The following is a 23,152-nucleotide window of genomic DNA, read 5'->3' on the forward strand; positions in this document are numbered from 1 at the left end:
TTAAAAAAGCCTTCAATTTTTAATTTTATGACATGGATGTTAACAGTTTTGTTTTCCAGTCACATTGCAAACTAGGTTGCTTCATAGGTATTATGAGACTTGGAGTACCTTTCTGCTCAGATTAATTAATTAATCTTTACTTCCAGTGTTCTTGCACCCTCCACACAAAACACTCATGAAGGGTTCATGTGCTATTGATATCACACTCGGTCTGTGTTGTTTTCAATGGAAAGAATAGGTAGAAAGGTCAAAGATAAAAGCTACTGAAATGTCAAGGATAAGCCTGCAAGACATTCTTTCTTTTTAAATACCGTTTGTTTCCAGATATATGTTAAACTTTAAAAAAGAGACTGTGGATGGCTGAGTAGGTGGAAGGTAGCTTGAGATTATTTTTAACCCAGCATTTGAAACTGTGTAGTTTACTGCTCTTGTGTAGATCAAGGTTAGCAAGATCTGCTAATAATAGATCTTGTTATTAGCATAAAAGAAGCAGGACATATATACTTACTACAGCTGCATGAGCAGGCCAATAGTATTTACATAATATCTGTGCATTCGGTCTTCATCGTTTCCGTGAGACTTGGTAGCTAGCAAAAACATGTTTGTGAGATACCTTGTTCACTCGTGAATACCAGATTTTTTTTGTCAGTTTTACACTGTGTTGTGTATTTCACTTTTTGATACCTACAATTTCATGGTAAGTAAACAGCAGATCCATATGTGGCTGTTGACAGTAATGCGCATCATTTTAGAAGCAGTTTTTAGCCTGTCCAAATCCCTGCTCATTGTGGTATAATATTTTGGATATGCACTTAGCAACTTGCATCCATTCCCTTTGGTGGTTTTTTTTTGTTTATATGCACTTCAGTTTGCAAACCTCATCACACTGATAAGATGAGATCGAGGACATTTTTCTTTAAGGAAATAGCAACGTTGTAAAATGCTGCTACCTTTTATCACTTAGTAGTTAATAGAAGAGGTTCTCCATATTGACACTAGTACGATAGTAGAATCTTTACTATGTATTGTTTAATTTATGATTGAAGTACTGCAATATTTTTTAATTGACTGGTTTGGGGAACAATTTTTATATCATGGTGATTATATATACGGGATAACCATACTAACTGCATCACTAGGGAATACCATTTAATGTATTATTTTCAGCTGTTTTTCTCTGATTATTTTCTTAGGAAAAAAACTCTTTTTTTTCTCCCCAGTCAATCATAGTTGTCCTGATGATCAGTTTAAGTGCCAAAATAATCGCTGCATTCCCAAGAGGTGGCTTTGTGATGGAGCTAATGATTGTGGTAATAACGAAGATGAATCAAATAAAACCTGTGCAGGTAAAAATTTTACTTGGATGTGCATAGAAGTTCTCTAACTCCAGTTCCATAAACAGTTCAAGGCTGCTGTGAACTGAACTGAACCAGTCTGCTACTAGTAATCTGATTATTGACATTTTAAATTAATTCAGATTTTGATGCTACTAAGGCTGGAATACAAATTATATTTTATTTAATCCTTATGCTTGACTGTGCTTTCCAAAGTAATTCAGCACTTAATCTATCCATATGGGTTGACTGTCAAAGCACTGCTTAGGTACAAACTTGTCCCTGCTAAATCTTTTTAGGCAGTTAGAATTTTGTTTGTTAACATGCTGTGATGAGTGCCATGTCACTAATAAATTTTATTTTATGCTGACAAAAGCATGATTAGTTATTCAGTTTCCCCTTGGTACCTTGAAATTGTTTTCATTTGTAAGTTACTAACTGTATAGTGGATTTTTAAGGAAATACCAAGATGAAAATTGTTTACGGATTCCACTGCAGTAAATCATGGAGTTCCAAATCTGTTCTTTGCTTGTATGGAAGTGATGTTTAGTGCTTGTCAGTAGAGCATACTAAATAATCATTAAATATCCGATGCACAAAATATCAGGCATCAATAAACCGATGGCTATTTTAAACTGAAATGCAGTGATAGACAGCATACATTGTGTATTAAAATATTCCCTGAATTCATTTTCCTTGATTTAAATTTTCATATGTATAATAACTGGTTCTGGTTGTCACTAGTGCAATTTGGCTAAAAGCACTCTAGCACAAATGCAGACCCATAGTATCCATATCATCTTTATGGTATTATTGCAGATTGTAATACATCTTGATATCCTTTGATATTCAACTGTTTGCTTGTAGGATAAGAGTCTGATTTGAAGACCATATTTTTCATCCTATGTCAGTTGGCTATGGGTTGAATTTTGTATTCTTGTTTTTTCTTTTGTTCCTGCAGTGGCAAACACTTCATGTTTAAAAATATACTTCTTTGCAATATTTTAAACTTATATTCTTCTATTGTATTTTGGGCTACTTCTATGAAAAAAAAGGAAAATAGTAATTGAGAATACCGAATGAAAAATTATTCTTTTGATTATTGGTGTTTCTGATATATCAGTAATTTTTTTTTAAATTGTGGAATCACATATAGATGAACTCTAAAGGCTTAGATTTGGAATCAAAATCTGTGTCACTATCACTGGCATTGTAGTTATGGGTTCACATTTTGAATAAACAAAATTATAAGTAATGTCAGTTTTATATGATAGACTTTTATTGAAGTTTTACTGTTCATTAGCTTTTAAAGTAAATTATGTAGTTACATAGTATGATTTCTTTTAGTGATCTTTATTTCTTCAGAAGACAGATGTAATTTCCTTTAATGGTTCATTACAGTTGCATATTTGCAAAGGCAAAGATTCTAATAACAGTGAGGACAGGCACATCACACACGTGGTTTATTACTATTTTTCTGTGTAAACATGAATTTCACTAGATCATTGTTTATGTTATGAAATAAAATTTGTTAATATTCCAGTTGTAAGTTAGACATTTTTATGCCCTGATTTTTGCTTACGTTGACTCTAGCACTAATGTTATTGAACATTAATGCTCTTCTACTACCTAGTTTTGTATAATTATATATGAAACTTCATGTTCTCATACGTTGAAGAAACCACTGAGAATTCTGCATAACAGAGGTAGAAAGAAGAGAGTCCTGCGTATGACCTCAGTTTTCTCTGAAATCAAAGGAGGTGAATGGTGTTTAGTCAGATCAGGTAAAATGTGCAGCAGGCCAGGAGATGCCCTCCAGATTTGCAGCTTCTACATACAGGCATGCACCAAGAGACCTAACAGATCTAGTCCATTTCCCTTGCATTTTTAGAGTGTTTTGTCTTGACAGCAAGAACGTGTCAGGTCGACCAGTTTTCTTGTGGGAATGGACGCTGTATTCCGACATCATGGCTGTGTGACAGGGAGGATGACTGTGGAGATGAAACCGATGAAATGATATCCTGTGGTAAGTAAATTTTCTTTTGGGGAAAAAGGTAAAATTATTCTGTAAAAAGTTAAACATATAAGGATCTCTCTTCAAGTGAACTGACGGATAGAAAAAGTATGAGGGGTCGTCTTGGTTATATGTGAACTAATAATACTCTTCCCGAAATGGCAAATATAATTTATTTGATTAATAAATAAACCCAAAGAAAAGGCTGCATTTTCTGCTAATGAGTTTTTAACTACAATACCAAATATGCAGATCAGTCACCTTAACACTTTTCATTATCAAGTACTGTCACCCTCAAAAACTGATCTTCATCTCAGCTGCATACCTCTTCACATGGGCCCCCTCAACATATTCTAGATGTCAGTAAAATCAGACTGTTTCAGGTTTGAACAGAAGGTTATTTTGATGTTGTATTTGGCAGAAAAAATTAGTCTTTCTTGGTGTATTGGGTTTACGTGGCAAGGTTTTGATAGTGTGGGGACTACAAGGATGGCTCCTGTGAGAAGCTGCTAGAAGCTTCCCCTATGTCTGATGATAGAGCCAATGCCAGCCAGCTCCAAGACGGACCTGCTGCTGGCCCAGGCTGAGCCCATCAGTGCTGGTGGTAGTGTCCCTGGGAGAACAGATTTAAGAAGGGAAAAAGAAAACTGTGCTACTGCAGCCGAAGAGAGGAGTGAGAATATGTGAGAGAAACAACCCTGAAGACCCCAATGTCAATGAGGAAGGAGGGTTAGGAGGTGCTCCAGATGCTGGAGCAGAGATTCCCCTGCAGCCCGTGGAGAAGACCATGGTGAGGCAGGCTGTCCCCCTGCAGCCCAGGGAGGTCCACAGGGGAGCAGATATCCACCTGCAGCCCAGGGAGGACCCCACACCGGAGCAGGGGGATGCCCAAAGGAGGCTGTGACCCTGTGGGAAGCCCACGCTGGAGCAGTCTGTTCCTGAAGGACTGCAGCCTGTGGAAGGGACTCACCCTGGAGCAGTTCGTGAAGAACTGCAGCCTATGGGAAGGACTCATGTTGGAGAAGTTCATGAAGGATTGTCTCCCATGGGAGGGACCCTGTGCTGGAGCAGGGGAAGAGTTGAGGAGTCCTCCCCCTGAAGAGGATGAAGCAGCACAGACAACGTGTGATGAACTGATCGTAACCCCGTTCCCTGTCCCCCTGTGCTGCTGTGGGGGAGTAGATAGAGAAAATCGGGAGTGAAGTTGAGCTTGGGAAGAAAGGGAGGGTGGGAGGAAGGTGATTTTTTTTAAGATTAGTTTTATTTCTCATTATCTGATTTGATTGATAATAAATTAAATTAATTTCCCCAAGCCAAGTCTGTTTTGCCCATGATGGTAATTGGTTGAGTGATCTCTCCCTGTCCTTATCTTGACCCACGAGCCTTTTGTTATATTTTCTGTCCCCTGTCTAGCCAAGGAGAGAAGTGATAGAGGGTGGCTTTGGTGGGCACCTGGCATCCAGCCAGGGTCAACCGACCACACTTGGTTATATCACGAGAGATTATCAGCAGCTCTGCTGTTGGTGCTTTACTGAGATACTGCAAAGAGCAGTGCACTCTCTCTAATCAGCTGCTTCCAAACAATTAAGGTTTTTGTAAGTCAGCATGACTGCCTTCATCTGTTTGGCAGGTCACAGGTAATTTGCTGTGAGCCTTGAGAGTAAAACGGTCATTGAGCTGTCTACAAAATACTGTGTCAGGGTGTTCCCTGTTTACAAGGTAATATTAGTGAAATTATTTGACTTACTGATATGAATTATAAGTGTGTTGCAATATAATAGGATATGTTTCTGAAATGACTTTTCAAGAGTTTTCAGGAAACAATGCTGACTGATTATTTTATTAGCAACAACCATGTAAACATGAAGAGAAAGGTTGTGCATAAAAAAATTAAAATCTAAAGTATACTTGGTAGGAAGCTTAGTAGTTAGACCTGTATTTTTCTCACATATAGCAGATATTTAATTCAATGTTATAAAAATATGCTGTTACTTAATCAAAATCGAACTGTGGAAAACAATGTAGTTGATAAAACTTTTTTTTTCTTTTTTGAAACTTCTTGCTGCTGTAAACCTTTTCAGTAGAGTTATTAGAGTTCCATTACTGAAAACAGTTTTTCTGCAAAACTCTCAATATCTACGAAGCACTTGCAGTGGAGAGCGAGAAAAGATAGAAAGTAAATGCATAAATGAAAGTCATAGGCTGACATTATGATGCCCTGCATTCCATAAACATAAATCTCCAGGACCTCAATTACCAGAGAATCTATGGAAGGCAACATGTAGGATCCAATCAGTAAATTCTGTTCATCCGTAATCCCTTAAGTTTGTTTAATTTTGAATTATTCATGACTGGCAACCAGCTAATACTCATTAGCTGAGTTTACATTTTTACTTTTTAAGTCTATGTGTAAATCTCTGCATCTCCTTCTATAACTGCATTCAAGACTTTTGAGTATTTTTACATGTAAATAGTCATTATGTTTCCTGGAATATCCACCTGCTTTCTCTTACGTTATTTCTTATTACTGTCTTCCTTTCTCTTCTTTTAATAGTGATATAAACCAGAAAAAAAGAAAGCTAATTTTATATAGACAGTAAATGATATCTGATCAGTTACTTCAAAACAGATGACATATTTGATAAAATCTAAATAAAAATAAAATCATTATGTGAGTAAAAATGAGAATATTATTAAGGTGGACTTCTAATTGCCATGCTTCAAAGCAAGTAAGTTCTGTTGTGTACAGAGGTAGAATAGGTGATCCCAGGGGACTTGTATTTTGCAATCTCTAGAATTCTAATATTCTATGTAATGGTAGAGCATGGCACTTGGTACTGTCATAGTTTATCTGACTAGCTGTAGCTTGTGTTCTCAGACACATTATCAATACACAGAAGTTAATGTCATCTTTGTAATTTCTTCCCATATGTTTTGTTTGGTATTCTGTCAGCTGATCTGGAATATTTCTTTAGATCATTTAATCAGCATTTATTTCACCTGCTGTTTTTCAGTTTGGCCAAACTTTACATATGCTTCACATTTTAGAATCTTGTTTCTTTATCCTCAAGCACTGTGGTTGTGCAAATGTGTCAAGTATTTCATTTTTTCTTCTGCCTTATAATTTGATGGCTAATGGGCATGCTAACGGCATTTATTTAGCTATTCTATTTAGTGTTATATATTTTCTTCTATGAAACAGTTTAAAATTCTTCTTGTGTTCACAAGTTTTTATATTAAAGGTAAAATCATGGTTTACTTTTTGTTACCATTTCATATCATTGATTTTTAACTGCACCAGTCTTCAGCTATGAATAACTTTTGGCTCTTATTGATTCAAGAACTTAAGCATACTTATATTGGTATATAGCTAGGGTGAGCAGGACTGGAAAGATGATGCCAATATCATAATGCATACATTTTTTCTAAAGATACAGCCAGATTTACTAAGAAGCATGACATTCCTGAAGAAAATTTGAAAAGAGACCTTCCTTATTTTTCTACTGCTTTCCTAAAGGAAACAAGACTTGTGGTCATTGTCAGAGACAATGAGTGGAAGTATTGTGCCTGTCCTCTAGGATGTGAGAGGGAGCTGTGTATGATGGTGGAGGCTGGGGCTGAGAAGCAAACACTCCAGATAGTGCAAAACATCCTTGGAAAGACTGTGATGGGCTGAGAATCATGAGATTGGGGGGGGGGGGGGGGGGGGGGTGGTGAGGATAATCACAATTCATTTTAATTAGTTTCCGTCTCTTTATACAGGTCTTGGGTAGACAGATGAACGTAAAATAAAGTCATGAAGGCATTCATGTATGGAAAAGGAGAAAATTACATTTAATATATGAGTTAAATTTGTGGAAAAATTATTGAACAGCTAAAAAGTGAAATTAAAAATTGCTTTCAGCTTTGCTTGGAGCACATAAGGCATATATTGTAGCTAAGTACCATCGTAGTTGCACATCTCCATTATTTGTCTTGGAACAGATTTTTGTTGTCACTGTAATGTGTTCCCCCAAGAAAAACAGCTTCTGTGTTGAAGCAGAATAATCACTTCAGTTGTATGATGTTCTTGGTGATCTCTAAATTTTACTATTTTATGCAGCTGGTTTGGTGCTTCATGTTCATGCATGACTTTTTTTAAGCCAAAACTTCCTCTCAGCTTCTGTAAAAAAAAAAAAAAAAAACCAACCAAAAAAACCCCACCACACCCCCCCCCCCCCCAAAAAAACAAAACACAAACTTTTGAATTATCTTTAAAACATTTTCTGCAGCAAAGATGGCAAGAGGCAGCAAACCCAGGTCAGAATTTTGTTGACTTCAATGACTATTTCTGTTCTTGTCCTAAGGAAATTTTATGTTTGTAGCACGTTTTACAAGTTTAGAAAAACTCTTCAGTACTAATTACATGGCCTAATTCTCAAAATCTTTGTGAAGTTTAGCTTTGTTGTCTCAGTTGTAATAACACTAGAGCAACCCAATGTAGCTAGAGCAACCTATGAGGAATACACTTGGAGATTTGTTCTAATCTTGGGCTGTTTCGGTGTGCCTGACAGGACTATATGCACCATTTTGGACATTTCTTTCTGTTGCATTTAGGGTGTACTGTGTGGGAACTTCCAACGTGAAACCTTTCGGTGAAGGAAAAACTTGCCTTGAAGTAGCAGTTCAGGCAAATTGTTCATGTTTGTCATATTTGGTTTGCATTAGGTATCAGTTACTGAGAGGTGTCTTACTCTCTATATGGTCTGTATAGAGAATTTAGGCTCCTCCTTCTTCCTTTTGAACCAGGGTAGACTTTCAGATTGTTTTCTACGATTTGCCAGGTTTTGTAAAGTAGATCTTGTATTTTCCAAACTGAATGGGTACAAGCACTGTTTTAACATATTAATGGTATGAACGCACATACCTAGCTATATCACTGGTTTCAGAAGAAAAACAAGTCTGAAAAAAATCGAGTTGTTCTATGCAAAAGCACATTACATAATTATAACAACAAATCTCTGTGTGTAATATAGATTAGTCTCTGTGAATGATATTGTCTCAGGTTTCTACTACTTTTACTGGAATGCTTGAAGGAAATGATTGTAAATACTGACATTTTAATTTTGGATTTTTATTATGTCAGTGTACAGTAACTTAATTTCTTGACTGTTCTTTTGCTTGGTACTTAACCTCCTCATTTTATAGTCTTCCATTTCCTGTCTTTTACTGGCAGTGCTATTGCAATTGGAGAACTTTTTTATATAAATAAACACATTGAAAATATGGTTTGTATCAGTCATCAAGCTATAATTAGTTGTAAATATTAGCATGCTTAGTAGCAAAGACAACCCTGGTCTGATGGTAGTATAGGACCATGTTATAAGACACAGAATAATGCATTTCAGTGGTCCATGTTGAGGAAGGATAGGGTTTGGACTAATATTTATACTTAAAAGCCTTTTTATCCTCTCTTTCTGGTGTGTCACCTGTTTTTTTCTTCTGCAGATTAATTACCTGGCAGATGCAAATGTTTGATACGATACACTTGTGTAATTTATGCTTGTAGGAAGGTGGAAGAATATTACTAAAGAGGATATACATTAAATAGGTTTTTTTATTTCTTATTGAACACTTTCACAGAATTCCCAACGTGTGAGCCACTAACTCAATTTATATGCAAAAATGGAAGATGTATTAGCAGCAAATGGCTCTGTGATTCAGGCAAGTATCAAGTGTTCCATATCTGAAATGAATATGGTAGATATTACATAAATATTGCTTTGATACTCACTCTTTTCTTCTGAGACTGATACTGCCAGTTTGACTTGTAAGTGGTCAGAGAATAAATATAGTATTTTTAAATTACTCACCTGACCTAGAAAGCAGCAATATTGAAGCTTCTTGTAAGGAATGATGCAGTGCATATGGTAATAGTTACAAATAGTATATTCTGTAGAATGAAGTGTGATGTAAACTTTCATTATTAAAAAAAAAAAGCTAAACTATCACTTGTGAAAGTATTTCCTACTTCTAGAAAACAAGATAGTTCCAGTGACCAAAATATCTGATTTTTTGTTGTTTGTGGGCAAGTTCCATTTAATAAATAGCATCCCTCAAGAGGGAAGGCTAGGAAGACTTTACAATATAGTTATTTCTTTTGTCTGAATGAGTACATATTTGAATGACAGCTGTTCAAATGCATCTTCTCTCAGAGCTTGTGCTGTGGGAGTGATGTCATGCCAATCCTAGTAATATTGGGTTGGTTCTTCATCTACCATAGCATTTGTTGTTACTATAATTTTATGACACTCACAGGAATTCATAGCTGTAAATGGACAGATTCCCCAAATTATCACAGTGTGCTTACTGAAATTCTGTGCAAGGAGACCCTTTAGTGTTTACCTGACATATTTATCTTTTCCCTCCTTTGATGATCATGATCAAATTATGGGAATTGCTTTAAGAACGTTTTAATGACTACAACATTAGAGTAATGAGAAACTACATTCCACCCTTATTTATGTGCTGCCGTCTTTTTCCACCTTGCACTGTTGCAATGACATGGAAACCACATTTGTAATACTATTGAAAAGAAATTCTGACATCAGGTTTTCATTTTGGTTTATATGAAGCTCTTTGTGCGTGTGCTTAACTAAGTTAACGAATCACTAAGAATAAAGTAAAACCAGTGTGTTTGGAAGCCTGTGTTACAGGCGTTATACACGACTATTGAAATTAAGAAAATCTACAGCCTTCTCATGCTTGCTGGTGTCTGTGATTGGATAACTGTGAATAAGTGTAAGGGGTTAGACTATCCAAAATGAGAGTCAAGTGCTGTTGGTAAACTAGACTTAAGGAATTACTTGCATTAGAAATAATTTACCATATGCCTGTGGGCAGTAAACATACAATTTTATTTACTGTACATTATTTTTCTCTTGCCTTTTTGGAAATATCTTTTTCTCCTCACATCTTTTATTCAGATCTTTTATCTTTTAAAATAATTTTAAAAAATTAATATTTGCAGATGATGACTGTGGTGATGGAAGTGATGAACTAGGCTGTATTCACTCGTGTTCTGCTGATCAATTCAGATGTTATAATGGTAGATGTATCCCAAGTCATTGGGTGTGTGATGGTGACAATGACTGTGGAGATTTCAGTGATGAAACCAAAACAAACTGCAGCAAGGAAGGTTAGCTTTTTTTTTTTTTGTCTACCCACATTTTAATACTTATGAACACAGAGAATACTTTATTTATCTATATAGAGGACCCATCTTCAGTTGATAGAAAAAGAGAAAATGCTTTTAACCTTGGTAAAGGTTGGAATGGAAAATATATCAAGAGTAAAATGATAATACAGAAGTGTAACATAGAAGAAGAATGCATTGTAAAACAGAATGGGTATTATACTGAGATAAGTTTTGTAGTTTTACTTTACTGAATTATGCTAAATGTGATGTTTGTCCTATTACAGAGATGCATGCTGCCTAGATAAAGAGACAGTAAGCAGCATTTCTTAAGTTACCGTTTACATTTTCTGGAGTTTTTATGCAGTAACCCTCTCATTTTTGTGTGATCAATTTTTTGTGGTTTGGGGTTTTATTTGGGGGTTTTTTTGATAGTGTTACTGAAGCATAAAAATGTTTTAACAAACTACAGTCCCATTTAAATGCTATACATTGTATTTATTTGGGTGGGGAGAGAAGGGGAGGGTGCTTGTAGCAAAGGACAAAGAATGATCAGATAAGAATGAGGGAAAATTTTTCTCTCATATTTTTCTCATAGTAATTCTTCCACAGCAAAGTAACTGTACACAATTTTATCGGTCCTTTTTCATGAGTTTATATTCTAAATTTAGTTGCATACCTCATACGGATAGATGAATTAGCTGAATGCTGTGCATGAGTAATGTAAAGACCTTATTTTTATATATTTACAAAAATTATTATTTATCTGTATCAAAATAATCGGTCTGGAACTAAGCTACTCCCTTCCCTCCCTGTTCACATCCACCTCAGAGCTTAAAGTCCTGCCCTGCCTTTTTGTACAACACCATGTTACATTGGGATTTGCACCACTGTCTCTGAAGGAGCACTGTTTTACACTCTTATTGTCAGTTTATACATCTTCTGTATCCTGCTCTGCTACATCATGCACACTTTCCAGCAACTTGTCTGTGCTTTATTTACAATAGAATGCAGATTATCTAGAAAAAAGGCAACTTTTAATAAAATGAACCGTATATTTATAGACAGTGCTATAGGAATTTATTCAAATAGTCCTTTTTGGTACAAACAGGAATGTATTAAGTTTATTGTTAAAGTACATGTTGTTAGTATGTTATGAAATACTAGAAATACAGTGGTAATAGTTTGCGAAAAGGAGGGCAAGGATAAAATTGAGAAGGCCATCATCTAGAAAATACTTAGAGAATTAAATATGTGATGAATAATTAAAATCACATAGTTACTGTGCTTTGAAATGTTCAAGACTGATTTCATAGCTGCACTGAACTGAAGTTCATTGCTGTGGAGTTCAGAAAGGCTCCAGCTAGCCTGCCAGTGCTGTAATAGCACAAGCCAGGCAGGTGTTGGGCCTTGTGTCAGTTAGAGCAGAGGTGTGTTCTTTCATGTTTTGTGAACTAGGAGATGGAAAAAAGAGGAGAATGAAGAAAGAGGAGGGAATGTAGCTTGAGTGTGAGAGGCAGGACTTATGAAGCACAGGGAAAACTTCATCAGCGTTGGTGCTCCTTACATGTCCAAATTCTTTCTTGTCTGACAGATGTGCAAAAAAACCAATTGGTATTTATCTTGAGCCTGTTGTGGAGGGGGGAGTGAAGGGAGTGAGAAGAATAAGAAGGAGCTTGTCAGAAGCTTATGTTGGCATGATGAGTTAGGAAGGAATAGTGAGTTTTAAGTGTAATACTTGGGGACTCTGATTTTGGCTTTGGTTAGGAAGGGGGATTCTAAGTCATTGTACGCTTAGCATGGAAAAAACTCACATGAGCAAATTCTTCAATATAATTCTTATTTTTCTAAGAAACTCCCTCTCCTGGAAGATGCAGCGGGAAGGAGTTTCAGTGCAGTCCTGATGGGAACTGTGTTCCTGAGTTGTGGCGCTGTGATGGAGAAAAGGACTGTGAAGATGGTAGTGATGAAAAAGGCTGTAATGGAACTATACGACTATGTGATGAAAAAACAAAGTTCTCCTGCAAGAGTACAGGTATATGCTTGCAGATACGTTTTGCTCTCATTTACTCGTTGTGTGTGCGTGTGTGTCTGTCTCTGTGATTTAATCACGTATCTACTATTTGAATACTGCTTTTAATGTTTAATACTACTGAGGTGATGTTACTTATTCTACTCATACCAGGAAAATAATATTAATGTACTTCCCCTAACCTGTTTTCTGATTTACAATATAAAATGGATGGGTTTTGAGATTACTTAAAGCTGAAACTGTTCTGTATGATAGTACATCAAACGAAATACTTAAACGTAGCATTTAATGGTACTTCAAAGTCCAGGTGTTTTCTTCTATTTTCCATCTTTGGCCCTAGAAGTAAGTTAATTGAAATGGTATAAAGTAATTAGCTAGAAAACTTCAGAGCATTAGAACTACAGCACTGGAAATTTGAACCACAATATTGGAAGAAAAATACATTCTTTGAGGATGTTTAAAATCAAATTTTGCTAAGTATAATTCATTAAAAAATGTAGAAAGAATGTGACTATCTTTACATGAGGATATTTTGCAAAATAATGCTTAGATGGAACATTTTCTTAAGGACAGTCCAGTTAAGGAAGAAATTAATATATGTCAGCATTGTATTAATCTTTTTAAAATTTCTTTCAATGCTTAATGAAATAGTAGGAGTAAAATAACTTGCAAAGCAAAATTTAATTCAAGATATAATAAGTAGTAATATTGTTGCCATTAGGCAACTGTAATTATTACAGGAAAGGAGAACCCATTCTAATGCCTGTGTTATAGCTAATCATAATAAATGTTGCAGTCTACTTATGTGAGCTCTGTCCAAAAGTATTTGTGGACATGTATGGATACAGTAAGATACTTTACTCAAATCTACAGTGTGAACAGAGTTCATTTTTAATATGTGAACTACATTAGGATGTCCTAGAAGTGCTTGGAGGTTTGCTGCTACTTGGATTTTGAAGTTACAGAAATCAAAACGTCCAGATAAATAAATACAGAATACCGAATTTCATCTGAACAAAACATTTCCTTTTGTGTTCTTATAGTTTCCATAAAGATGTATAGAACGCGTCACTGTTAAATGAAATAGCTTCAATAAGTAAAAAGGGATTATTCACTTTTAATAGAATGGTCTGTTTCCTGAAATAGACTGATAGAAACCCTGGCACAGGAAATACGCTTCTTCCTGATAATGTATTTTTCCTAGTGCTTAAATGGGGAAAAAGTCTCCAGCTACGCTGCCTCATTATACGGTTACCTATGTTTACAGTTGTGTTCATGGAGGGCAATATCTCAGTTTACAGGATGAAGGATGAAATGTGACTTCTCTGGCTGCCACATATAAATACAGCAAAAAAAATATTTTCATCAAACATTTGCTAAATTCAAGGGTATGTGACTTTGATTTAGGGGCAAATGCAATCATGCTTGTTGGTTGTGCGGAAACATCACTTTAGGAATCAGTTGTGACAGTTTCATCCATAATTTTTTTCTGTCAATATTTTCCTTCTCTCAGTCCTGGAAGGAGCAAAACGGCTGTTCTGGAGGAGGCATGTTGGTAATGCATTGGAACAGAAAACAGTAAAAGCAAATTTTTGTTTAGCTACTTTTCAGTTTAATTCCATATGGTGGGACAAATGAATAGTAAAGGTTTTATGAGAAACAGTTTCTGTCACAATCCTTTCAGGTTTCAAAATAAATGTCATTTTCTCTGTGGATTATTCTAAAGAAAGAATACTGTCTGGCTTCCATATTTATGGGAATTGTTCAAATGAGGAGAAATTGGCTAATTCTCCCCTTATAGATTGCCAGGTGGTGGCACCTGATTTCCTAATACAGAATATGATGGGTCTGGATAGGAACGTGTATTATGGGGGGAGGTTAAACAGCCGATACGTTTTGAGGGAAATGACAGTTGGTGAGAACAGTAATAGTGAAATATTTACTGCACACTTTTTTGTTTACCCCTTTTTTGTTCTATGGCTGTAAATAGTAGCTGCAGGGTCTTTCCTTACTGTAGTTTTTGTTGGCTCTTGTTAATCTGTCATAATGCCACAGGTGTGAGTGTCATGTTACAACTACAGCATTTGTCAGCCTTCAGCCAAACGTGGTTTTTCTGCTTAGAGTAATGGTGGTCTCAAGAACCCATCATATCCGGCTCCTTTTCTCATATGCACTTAAGAATATCCAACAGAGAGTATTTCATAACTTACATAGATGTCCTTTTAGTAATTTGCCTCTAATAGTTGAACATTTTTTCCTAATAAGTCATCTGAATCTTTGCTGCAAGCTTAATTGATAGTCATCTTTTCACCAGTGTAAAAATCTTTTGAATATTGAAAGACTTCTGTCGCATGTCTCCTTAACCACATTTTTTGTTGAATAAACAAATACTTTTTTTTTCCTCTTGCATGTCTTCTATTTTTATTTTATATTTTTATACCTTTAATATTTTTGTTGGTCTCACTGGAACTGTCCGACCTGTGCAGTTCTTGAGCTGCAGTATCCAAAGTCAGCCAAAATGCTGCAGGACACTTGAGTTAACAGATATCAGAATGACGTTTCCAGTTTTTTCAAGAACATCACACGGTTGTTTGCTGTGATGTGGGATGAAAAATATACTAGAGTTTGCGCGGCAGTAGAATATGGGATGCAATACCTACCTGATTGAGAGTGACTACTGTTGGGCTGTTTCTAGCCGGTTATGTATTGCTTTTAAATTAGATTAGGCTTCTTTTAAATCAGACTAGACTAAATTAGATTAGATTAAGATCCAACTTCCTATTTTAAATTCTGATTCTGTCCTCCAAAAATTATTACAGGCATGTACTTCAACTCAGTTTTATGTACTACATAAATCTGTCCTTTTTATTTCATCTCCCTACTTTGCAGTTGGTAGTACTGGACCAAGAGCAGAATCTGTGCAATCTCACTTAAAAATTCATCTAATTACTCTAATGACCATAATCAAGTACTTCTGTGAAGACAAATGTAAAAGACCCATGAATACTTCAGTTTAGTAAGCAGTAGATCTGAACTGTAATGTTTATTTGTCATACTTACTGCTTTTTATATTTCTTTGAAGAAGCAGTTAATTTTGTATCTTACCATTTTTAATGATACCCTGTGGGCTACTATTTTATATTTCTTTTTTCTTATATGTTAGTGATATACTAGAGGGGAAAAAAGATGAGAGAAGAAGTAGGATTTCTTTGGAGTGTAAGGAATGTACATAGAGAGGAAATAAAGTCGAGGGGTGATCATCACAATGATACTGGAAGAGGAGAGCAATAGTACTGTCTGGATGGGGAGTGTAAGAGTCAAGATGCAAGTATGTGGCAAGTAGAGAAGAATGGAGAGAAGTTGACAGAGGAAGGCTGGCAAGACGGGGTTTTTGAGAATGAAGATGAGGAAATTGGTAGGGCTGCCCTACAGATTCTGTGAGGGCTGATGAGGAAAGGGTTACTGTGGAGAGAGATGGCATGAGAGGAGTTTTGAAAGAGGAGATTTAGTAAGAACATAGGAATGGGAGGCATGCAGGAGTTCAAAGGCTGGGTGGAAAGGTTATCAGTCATGAGGTGCATTTACCAGTGTTGCTTCCACTTATTCTCTGCCTGCTCTGTCTCCTCTCTCGCTTTCAGATCTTTAGAGCTGCACATCTTGTACAGCTACTTTTATAAGCTTTTTGAACATAATGATGGTTCAGAATGGTGAAATTTCTGACTGGAGGGGGTGGATTCAGTTGACATTGAAAGTTCAAATAAAAAGAAATCACCACAGCAAGTAAACTAGAAAATGACATATGTTGTTCCAACACTGGTTTTATCCTCAGTTCATGGTATCATCATTTTCTGTGGTAGCAGGCTGTCGTCTTTAGGCCCTGAAATTTTTTCTTTTGTCTCATCCAGGAGATATTTATAAACATTCTCCTAAAAGCTTTTAAATACCAGAAATGACCATGTTCTTGAAACAATGTAGTTCAGTCTACGTCTCAGGTGCGTTCTGCAGGTCAAGCAAGATCATTGACCATCACAACATTTTATTAAATGTGTCAGATTAGAACATTTTTTTCATTTTGATGGGAATGAGATTGAGTCTATTCTATAGGTTAGGAAGGCATTACAGCTTTAGACAGTGCGAATTAACTGTAAGAGGAAACTGAATGCAATTAATGCTCCGTCAAAGTAGTTTTCCTACAGTTGAATATACAATTGGTCGAAAAACTTCCTGGGCTCAGTATCCCAACAAAGACTGAAAAGTATAAAATAGTTTATTCTGTTGTACTTGCTAATATTTGTAGGAAATAAATGTTGGAGAAGCATTTGGATCAGTCTTTCCCACATACTTGTTGCTTCAGAACTTCTGATTCACTACTTTACACATATTTCTTTTCTGTTACATAAAAGAGCTATGGAAAAGAACAGATAAATCCATTGAGGCAATTAATTTATGATGGAATTTTACTAAAAAGGTTCCTGGAAACCAAAAATATGAGTTTCAATAAGGGGCAATAAAGCAAAAATACTTCAGTGAATTTTAAGTAATGATTTCAAGACAGTCATAATACTTCATTGAGTCCATCTCTTTAAAATTTTGGCAAAGATTAATTCCTTGAAAGTATATTCTACTTAAGAACATGTCATAGCTATCATAGTGGAAGATTAATCTTTTATTATAAAACATATCTTCATTAAGGTAAAAGAAGGGCAGGAAAACTGATTTGCTCTGTAAACATTTGTATGTATAAAAGATTAAAAAACAGATTAGGAGCTGTACTGGAAGCAACGTCAATTTACTTTGGGATCTGGTTAGTTTGCTTGACATTGGTATTTTCCATTAGCTTTAATTCTACTGCTGTGTTATAATAATACATAAAATCAAGGATCATTTCAAGATAATAAAGAAAATGGATGCTTTTTTGAAACACTTGTGATTGCATGTAAATGATAAACTGCATACATATCATGCATACAACTTTGTTTCCTTGTGTCTGTGCAATTCTGTCTTTTCAGTGTATGATATTTGGGACTTTGACCACTATAGAAAATGATGAAAGCTTTTCATTCTAATTGACACCACTCCCTGTTTAAGTTTTCCAGGTGATTTTGCACTGGTAAAATTATGTTCTGTCGTTTGAAACCACACTCACTGTACTATGATCCTGAAGTTTCACTTCCTGCTTTTCTTCACCAAAAGTGAAAAAAGTCTCACATTTGCCTTGTGAGTGCTGCAGAAGCATGGTTCTTTCATTGTTCTTGTTTCACTGTATTTTATCCCATTGTCATTCTGTGAGGATGTCAGCACCCTTCCCATTAAAAGAAGACAAAAATATCAAACAAAAAGCATTACGCTAATCTTAACCAAATATTTCCTTTAAAGGAAATTGAAATCTGCTACTGTGTTATGGCAGACAGAGTTACAGTTAGGGACAGTTGCTACATTGTATGGACAGCAGTACAGAATCTCTTTTGAGGTGGTTTTATATTGAACTGTGTCATGGTCGATACAGAGTAAAAGACAGCCTGTAGCAGATTTGGCACTGAGGTGTATTAAAGAACCAACAATATTAGAATTTTACCCTAGCTGATTATTGCATACACTTACTCGCTTGCTTCCCCTGCAGAATCACAATCAGTCTCAATTTCCTAGTGGGAAGATTACTGCTAAACTGGGAAGGGTGGGCAGAAAGTCATGCCAGTTCATGCTGTGCAACTGTTTGCAGTTACCAGTCTCAGGCATCACCAGTCAGTCCCTGTACATCCACCAGCATTGCTGTCAATGGATCCAGACATTTCCAGGGTCTTCACCATTCCAGCCTGTTTTTCTCTGCCTGAATAGTTTATAGGCAGAAGCACAGTACAAGATCAGCCTCCTAACCCGTGGTTCTGCCTGTTGTCTCTTTAGTAACTGGAGAATAAAGTACATGCCACCTCTGTTCAGTCCAGGTGTTATCAAAATTTACAACTAACCCCTACTGCTTGTAGCTACCAAGTAACAAGTTTATGCTAGAGAGTTGAAAAATAGTTTGGAACAGGAGTACACATACATACACACACCTGTAAGTGGTAGCATTCACAATCTTAGTTATTTTTCACCTGTTAAAATCCCTGGCTTGGGTGATTCTAATTTAATACCCCTATGCTTTTTAAAGATCAACCCCACTTTCTCAGTCAAGAGACTGTCTCTAAACATTGATGGACAGCACAAAAATGATTCCCCCCCCCCCATTTGAGGAGTGAAGTAAATGATCTGATTCAGTTTGATAAAACTGAAATCATGTAAGACATTTCACCTCTTGTAGTTATTTTGTCTAAAAGCTGATCATCTGTCTGACATAATCTGGGACTATATTGCATATACTTCCTAGAAAGATTTTTGTTTCTCAAACCCATGCTAATAGAAAGTCATATATTGAAACATTGCTCCTATGGAAGGCTGTTGGATTAGAAGATAAAGGAAGAGAGATGAAAAAAAGCAGGAAAAAAAGTAATATAATTTTGTATATTTAACAGATTATGAGGATGTATCCTGCCTGTATGCAGTTCTGTTCAGCATAGAAATAATTAGGATTAATGTTGTTTGGAAAATGAGACTGTCAACACTGATGTGGCTGATGCTTTGGAGCATAAGTACAAGTTGGTTTCTTTTTGCTCTTCTAAGAGGAAAGTACTATTAGAAGAAAAGCATAATAAAAAACCCATGTATCTGTGTAATGTTACTGAAGGTTTTTTCTAAAGTTTGCTTCAAGTCTGATTTCCTGTGTTTATTGTCTTTTCTCCAAGGGAGATGCATTAGCAAAGCGTGGCTATGTGATGGCGATATTGATTGTGAGGATCAGTCTGATGAGGATAATTGCGAGGGCTATATGTGTGGACCACCAAAATACCCTTGTGCTAATGATACCTCCATCTGCCTACAGCCTGAGAAGCTCTGCAATGGGAGAAGAGATTGTCCTGATGGATCTGATGAAGGCAATCTTTGTGGTACTTGTTTTAGACACATTTTCCTGATTATTCCTGATATCGTCTGTCACAACACTTCCTGTTGAAAAAATAGTTCTCATGTTAATGTTACTGAAATTTTATCACTATATACTGGATACCGTATAGGGCCAAGCTTGGTTTTTAACAGTTGTTGTAACTTTCAGATGGTGTGTTATTAGTCAACAGGTATGTCAGCAGTTGTTAATTATTTAGTTTTAAAACGTACCTAGGTATAAACTGAAGGACAAAAATGGGATGTTGGGCAGCACATTTGCATGTCAGACACACTAGGAGCTTGATTCTTTTTTGTCATGATAAAAAAGCCCTAAAAAAACCAAACTTGAAATCTGGACAAAGGACTGTTAGAAGAAGGGCTGAAGGGCGCGTTTTTTTTTTTTTTTTTTTTTTTTAAGTGGGAAGGAAATAATTCTTCTGTAGAAAACTGTTGTGTTTTATACATCTTATCACAAATGAGCAAGACTTTCAGACACTTGCTAGAATTGAACAAAATAACTAAAAGACACAAATAGATTTTAAAAAAAAAAAAGTGAAGCTTATTTTCCAGTGCAATAATGCACCAGTCCGGCCCTCCCATTGATTCCCTGCATATCAATAGTACTATATGGTAAGGAGTAGTTCAGTGCTTTTTTGCTCCAGAGGTCGCAGAATTTCTCACAGACACAATTATCATGCTTTTAATTCAGATGCTTTAATGGTTTCACAAATCACCTTCAATTCATTTAGCAGAGCTTTGCAAATCGTCAGTTACCTGCAGAATATAATGTGAGAGCACTGACACAGAGAATGCAGAAGTAGTGTTCTCTAGTAGCTCTTATTGGAAAAGGAGGAGAAAGAAATCCTGATTTTTACTTTTATTTGTACATGTTTCTTTGATAAGTTGCTTGTGATATAGATACATAGGACTAAGAGTTGGAGCTTTCTCTCTGAAAGCTCAAGTGGCTGGAGGCAAAGGAAGTATTTGGGAAAGTATGGTTATTTCTCTGTGCCTCAGCTTTTGGTTACCATTGAAGATGGTTGAGCTGTAATGGTCTTTGGACTGACTCTGTATAGACATTCTTTAATGAATGAAACAGTATGCATGAAAGTCTGAAAATGTACATACATTGCACATCTGCCCTGCTAAAATCTTCAAAGGTTGCAGTAAAGCTACCATGCTGAATACTTGCAAATTAGATATTTTTAAAATTAAATATAGAAAGCTGTTTAACAAATGGAAAAGTCAGTCTGTGCTTCTTAGAGGCCTTTTAATGTGTTTTAGTTGACCTGGTGACTTTAAGTGACAGCCCTTGCAGCCCTTAATGTTTTTTTTTTTTTTGATGTTATTTCAGATGAATGTTCACTTAACAATGGTGGATGTAGCCATCAATGTTCTGTGGTTCCTGGAGGAAGAATTGTGTGCTCCTGCCCTGCAGGATTCAGTCTTAATATAGACAACAAAACTTGTGAGATTATGGATTACTGTACCAAGCATCTTAAGTGTAGTCAAGTATGTGAACAGCATAAAAATACTGTCAAGTGCTCATGTTACGAAGGCTGGAAGCTCAGTAAGGATGGAGAAAATTGCGTTAGTTCTGGTAAGCTGAAATTCAGTGTATTTTCAATATTCCAGATGTTAATAGCTGTTATGTGCATTTAGTGAGAGGCTATTTCCTTTTTTTTTAATAAGAAATATGGGTGTGGATTATCTGAATGTGAAGCTGATAGCAATCTGAAGAACTCATTAAAGCTGTCCCTATTCTTGATGCAGGATGAAGGGGTATTGCAATATTAGTTTGATGCTTATAGGACTTTCTAAGAATGTTATTACCAAATAACTTCTAAGTTGCTTGAAGTTCTGTACAGTTTTTCATGTATATTTAATATGCAGGGGATATATATATGTGTATATATATATGGAATTACTATGTATTTTGAATAAATGGATCGATCTGTGACATCATTATATTGATCAGTATTCATGAGGGTTCAGAAGTTTAATTTTGAATGTGCATGCACACACATATAGTCAATTATCTGCTGCCTGTTAGTGTTTACAATTTAAGCTACTTTTTCACCTATTACATTCTGGTACTTGTTTTTTTACATCAGTAGGCCTGTTCAGCTCACTAATCAAGAAGAAATCTAACATAAACCAAAACAGGGGAATGCATTCCCTTCATTGTTCACTATTGATATATACTGAAAGCATGCTTTAGAAACTACGTTACGGCTGTCTTTTTCAAGTGCAGTGTTGTGTGTAAAATACAAACATGTATGTGCAATATAAAGTGTCATCACATCTTTACCCCTCACCACCCTGTAGGGAGTTAAAAATAGCACTGATTTTGCTGTCTAGATTTTCAAAATTTCAGTTTAGGATTCTTTGATATTTTTATTCTTTATTATCTTTATTCTTTGATAGTATCTTATAAATTCTGAGTAGAAATAGCTCCCAAACTGTCTATCACTTATTTGGATATTTTATAATTCAATAGCTATGATGATTAAGATATTTTTCTTTTATTCCAGATACTCAGTATTTCCTTAGATGATTCACATGAAAAAATTCTGAATCACTAAGCCACAACTAAAAGCCTAAGTTTCCTATTGCTAGTCACCTGGAAGAATTTGGTAGTTAGCAGCCAACTTAATGGTCCATGTTTCAGAAAAGGCAAATTCTAATCTTTCTACCTTGACAATGTTTGAGCTAATTTACACACCTTTTTAGATCTTCATTACAGTAGTAATGAAGCCTATAACTTGCTTATGGCCAAAATATCAATTGGATATAATAAAAATAATGTTTCTCTTTGCAAAACAATGAATAATGAAAATTTAGATTTATATCATGGATGTTCTCTTAAACACCTTTTAGCAAATGCTCGTGAATTGCACATCTTGCCTTTGAGCTATTTTTTAATTCATTTAGAATGTGGTTTACATTCATCAGGCTGGAATAACTGTTGTTATAATTTCCAGAATGATCTCCAAATTGAGTCTTCGTGTCTCCGTAATTGTTACTATTGTATGTAATAGTTACTACTACAGTATGAGATCAGGAATGTATGTTGTTCAGATGTTACTGAGCTATGCTGATAGTCGACTCTCAAATCATGCTTCACTGGCATATTACTGTGGTTCTGTATATTTGAACTTTATTTTATTGCTGTTAAAATTCTAATTTTATGACACTGCTTTAGTCTTATTCTCATTGACTTTTGATCAATCTGATTTGTTTTATTATGGACATTTCCAGTAATTCAAAAAGAGCATTCTTACTGGGTCACAGAAATAAAAGGATTAAAAGCATTTAAGACCGTGTTAGTAACTTGGTTGAGGAAAGCTTGAAAGAAATTTTAAATTAAAGCAAATAGAAATGACCAGTATTTAGAAGCTAAGGGAAAAAAACCCAAAGTGAAATATACTCACTTGTGCTGAAAAATAAGAAAAGTGAGACTACAGTTTCTCAGGTTTTTTAAGCCCTATTTCTGCTTAGTGTTTACTGATGTTGGTGAGAATCTGAAGTTACAAATTGATTTTTACAGATTTTCTCAAAGAATGTAGTATTAAATATATGATTTGAGATCAGTGATGTCAGCTGCTATCAAGAAAAACAAT

General features: G+C 35.6%; 1 protein-coding gene across 4 annotated transcripts in view; it reads left to right on the forward strand.

The window, feature by feature from the left end:
- Positions 1-23,152, forward strand: part of LRP1B (LDL receptor related protein 1B) — a 753,798-nt gene that overhangs the window by 482,658 nt on the left and 247,988 nt on the right. For all 4 annotated transcript variants that reach the window (XM_069780765.1, XM_069780767.1, XM_069780768.1 and 1 more), the window contains 7 exons: positions 1,221-1,346; positions 3,244-3,360; positions 8,971-9,051; positions 10,358-10,525; positions 12,375-12,557; positions 19,334-19,534; positions 20,884-21,129. In XM_069780765.1, coding sequence (XP_069636866.1) covers positions 1,221-1,346; positions 3,244-3,360; positions 8,971-9,051; positions 10,358-10,525; positions 12,375-12,557; positions 19,334-19,534; positions 20,884-21,129 — 1,122 coding nt within the window. The remainder of the gene's footprint in view (positions 1-1,220; positions 1,347-3,243; positions 3,361-8,970; positions 9,052-10,357; positions 10,526-12,374; positions 12,558-19,333; positions 19,535-20,883; positions 21,130-23,152) is intronic.

Source organism: Haliaeetus albicilla, chromosome 4 (assembly GCF_947461875.1).
Source record: "Haliaeetus albicilla chromosome 4, bHalAlb1.1, whole genome shotgun sequence".
Classification (NCBI taxonomy): domain Eukaryota; kingdom Metazoa; phylum Chordata; class Aves; order Accipitriformes; family Accipitridae; genus Haliaeetus; species Haliaeetus albicilla.